The 4495-nt window shown below is 45.3% G+C and overlaps 1 protein-coding gene across 1 annotated transcript in view; it reads right to left on the reverse strand.

Annotated features, from left to right (window-relative positions):
* Positions 1-758, reverse strand: part of LOC103582956 (39S ribosomal protein L21, mitochondrial-like) — a gene marked incomplete at both ends in the record, with an annotated part of 9339 nt that extends 8581 nt beyond the window's left edge. Inside the window, one exon of the mRNA XM_008564407.1 lies at positions 701-758. Within this exon, the coding sequence (XP_008562629.1) occupies positions 701-758 (58 nt within the window). The remainder of the gene's footprint in view (positions 1-700) is intronic.
* Positions 759-4495: the final 3737 nt, after the last annotated feature.

Consider the following 4495-nt stretch of genomic DNA (forward strand, 5'->3'; position numbering starts at 1 on the left):
AAAAAAAAAAAATCGCCCCTCCCCCCGCGGCTGCGGAGAACCCCGGGCGTGGGTGGGGCTGCCGCAGCAGCAGTAACAGCAGCTGGCATTTTTTGAGTGCCTATGATACACCAGGTGCTGTTCTAAGCTCTTTAAATGTATTTATTTATTTAATTCTTGCAAAACCCCATGGAGATAGAAACTGACATTATTTCTGTTGAGGGCAAGAGCCTTGCTCAGGGTCCTGGGGCTGTGAGGAGCAGGCTAGGAATGGACCCCAGAGCTCCCCTACAGGTAACCACTATCTGGTATTGCTCCTGTATATCCTACAAGTGAGTGAGATTTTGTCAAATTTACTTCCTGCTATAATACTTTAAAATATTATTTTCTAAGTATAAAATTTTAACATTGAATATGCTTTTTCAAATTACATGGGTTACTCCTAGAGATTGACACAACCTTCCTGGTTAGAAATCCCGAATTAGGAGTTAAAGCTTCTCCACAGTCAAAGACAGCTACGTAAGGCCTAGAGCACTTTTCTCTCTGGACTCTTTGCAGTTTTGTCTATATTTCTTTTAAGGGTCTGAGGAAAATACTGTCAGAAAAGTTAAGAGAAAATTTGAATATTCTCAAAAACCCAAACGTAGGAAGTTTTGACTTTATAAAGACATTCCTACAAGTGAAAAGAAAGGAATCACCAAAACCCACATTTTGATATTACCCTTGTGGAAACGAAGCGCTCTGCGAAGTGAACCTCTGAGACACAGACCAAAGGGAGGCTGAGGAATGAGAGAAACAGGTAATTACTACATGGAACATGCTGAATGCCCAAGGCTGCTCCTGGTGTCTGGTTTAAGCCACTGCATCACAACTTGCCTAAGGAAAAATCTAGGTGAACACACCTAAAGCAGCATCACTTATAGGAATTGGTTATGTGTGTTGAGATGTGTGCACCACACTGTCTAAAGGTGGCTAATGCAGAACCCCCCACCCAGTGACTCGTTCCTTGACCACCAAGGGCCTGGGAGGCTCAGACCCTTTCTGTGCCCAAGAGTGGGTCAGTCTCCAAGACGCTCCAGCCAGTCTCCAAGACGCTCCGGTGACCTTCATCGCCTCCTGGATTTCTCACCTGTGTCATCCCTCCCCTACGAGTTGGTCTGTGTGACCAACAGCCTTCGGCGAAAGTGATGGTTCTTCGCTTCCAAGATTAGGTTATGAAAGACTGCGACTCCTGTCTTGGATGGCGTTCTCTCTGATCTCCGGCTGTAGGGGCTGCCATGCTGTGGGCTGCCCTACAAGAGGTTGCTGTGGGGAGGAACCCACGGGAGTGCGCTTGCAGGCAGATTCTCCAGCCCTGGCTGACTTCCTTGAATGCAATCTAAGGAGAGACCCTGAGCCAAAACCACCCAGCCAGGCTGCTCCCCTGAGGAATAGCATGAGGTAGTAAATATTTGTTGTCCGAAGCTGCTAAGTTTTGCAGTAATTTGTTACATAGCGGGAGATAACTAATATACCAAGGGACAAAGTTTGGTGAGGAGAAGAGAGGCTCAGAAATAAAATGCACAGTACTTAGGTGCAAAAAGCAGAGCACAGATATTCCCAATAACCACGGTTTTTAAAAACTGAGCTATAATTTACATACCATAAAATTCACCCTTTTGAGATTCACCCATTCTCATCTCCTTGGCTGATTTCTCCTCTCTTCTCCCAACCTGTACGTCCAGGCCTGAGCCCTTGGACCTTACTTCTTTTCTATCTATGGCCGTTTCTCTAGTGATTGCGTCTATTGGATAGATTTAAATGTCACTTTCACGCTGGTGACTCCCAAGTTTACACCTCCAGCCAGGACTTCTCTCCTGGACTTGCACATCCACCTATCTACTTTGGCCACTTGCACCTCAGACGTGTGTCTCAAATCTAACAAAGCCCCTGATCCCCCAAGGCCTGCTGCTCCCACACCCCTCCCCATCACATATGATGAAAACTTCATCCTTCCAGTTGCTCAGCCCAAAACCTCCTTCATTTCTGACCTTCTCTCTCTCGCCCCTCAGCCTACATCAGCAAATCCTGATGGCTTTCCCTCCAAGGGCCCCAGGATCTAACTACTTAATGGTTTCGGAGAAGTCATCCCCTCGTCTGGATTATTATTAAAACCCTGCTCTCACCTGGCCTCCCTTCTCCACAGCAGCGAGATTCTGTTAACACTGAGGTCAGATCATGCCACTATTTTGCTAAAACTTCCAAGAGCTTCCCATTTCACTCAGAGAAAAAGCCAAAGCCCTTACAGTGGCCCATAGGGCGGGGGGCAACGTGATCCCCTGTCCCTCTGAACCCATCTCCCACGCTTGTCCCCTGGTTCACTCTGTACCCGCCACCCTTCCTCCCTGCCATTCCTGGAATATGCCCAGCACATGCCTGCTCTGCATGGTTTGCCCTGGCTCTTTTTCACATGGAATACTGTCGCCCTTTCCCCCCACCTCACCAGGTATCCACAAGGCTAATTCCCTTATTTCCTCTGGGTCTCCACTCAACACCATCTCAAGTAGAGGCCTTTCCCAACTGTCCTATTTAAAATTGAATCACTCCCTCAATTCATGCTTTACTTTTCTCCATAAGACTTATTGTCTTCCAACACACTATTAAAAAAATTGCCTGTCTCTCTGCACTTCACCTCCCCTACCACAACATTAGCTCCATTAAAAGCAGGAATTATTGTTTTATATTTATTATTGATGTACCCCTAACCCTAGACTGGTGTTTGACATTAACAGGTGCTCAATAAATGATGAATAAATGAAATTTATTCTACTAAGTCATTAGGTGAAGTCTCTGTTGTAACACTCCAGTGACTTCGAACTTTGCACCTCTCTTGGGAGCCATCCCATTGTTAAAAGCTCGGTTAGCAAGTTTCTGCTAAGTTTTTTTTTTTTTTTAAAGCTTAGTTTTGTTCAGTTAGCGAGTTCCCTATAATTCTTATGCTCTTAGCTTTGCCCTTGGCCTCACAGGGAACAAACAAGCTCCTTTATTTAATTTTTTTTTTTAAAGATGACCAGTAAGGGGATCTTAACCCTTGACTTGGTGTTGTCAGCACCACGCTCACCCAGTGAGCCAACCGGCCATCCCTATATAGGATCCGAACCCGTGGCCTTGGTGTTATCAGCACCGCACTCTCCCGAGTGAGCCACGGGTCGGCCCCAAAACAAGCTCCTTTAGATACCTGAAGTCTGGGACTGTGTCTTTCCATCCTGTCTCCTTCACTCGCTCTTCAAGGCCCCATCTACTCCCATTTTGGCCCCCTTCTCTGTACTCACTTTACTGTGTCTACCTTTCTTTCTTCAAGTGTGGGTCTGGACTTGAACATGGTATTAAGGGGTGGTTTTATGCTGGTAGAATGGTTAAGTCCCACTGCTTTTGGCAAAACTTCCCTGCCTACTTAAACCCACGTTTATTATGAAAAATGTCAGCAATTATCAACTCATGGCCAGTCTTGTCATCTACACAGCCTCTGGCCCAGCTTTACATTTTTTTAAAAGACTATTTTTTGGAGCAGTTTTAGGTTCACAGCAAAATTGAGTGGAAGGTACAGAGATTTTCCATATACACCCTGCCCCCACCACGCACAGCCTCCCCCACTACCAATGTCCCCCATCAGAGTGATACATCTGTTCCATCAGTGAGCCTACACTGACACATCATTATCACCCAAGTCCAGTTTACATTAGGGTTCACTCTTGATGTTGTACATTCCATGGATTTGACCAAATGTACAATGACATGTATCCACCATTACAGTATCATATGGAATAGTTTTGCTGCCGTAAAAACCCTCTGTGCACCGCCTATTCATCTCTCCCTCCCTCATGGCCCCAGACCCTACACCCACCCCTGATTTTTTTACTGTTTCCATAGTTTTGCCTTTTCCAAATGTCACATAGGGGAAGCATACAGTATGTAGCCTTTAGGGGCTGGCTTCTTTATCTTAGTAATATGCATTTAAGTTTCCTCCATGTTTTTTCATGGCTTAATAGCTCACTTCTTTTTTGCTGCTGAATAATATTTCACCGTATGGATGTGCTATAGTTTACTTAGCCGTCCACCTACGGAAGGACATCTTGGTTGCTTCCAAGTTTCGGCAATTGTAAATAAAGCTGCTATAAACATACGCGTGCACGTTTTTGTGTGAACATAAGTTTTCAGCGCCTTTGGGTAATACCAAGGAGCTCTGCAATTATTTTAAGCAAATCAAAGACACATCATTTCATGAGCAAAGAGGTGAGTATACTTCTATGAGAGTAATAAAACAGCCCCAATTTTAAAACATACGTAAACATTTGCACACACACACTCCAACCGTCTTCAGGCAGAGATGAACAGCGTTGTTGACAAACATAACCTTTTCTGAGCCTCATGACAACCTTTGGCGACTGGCCGGTTTGGGGATCCAAAACGTGACCTTGGTGATATAAGGGTGTGCTCTCACCAACTGAGCAAACCGGCCGGCCCAGCATTTTTCGGA

Source organism: Galeopterus variegatus, unplaced genomic scaffold (genome assembly GCF_000696425.1).
Source record: "Galeopterus variegatus unplaced genomic scaffold, G_variegatus-3.0.2 Scaffold18666, whole genome shotgun sequence".
NCBI lineage: Eukaryota > Metazoa > Chordata > Mammalia > Dermoptera > Cynocephalidae > Galeopterus > Galeopterus variegatus.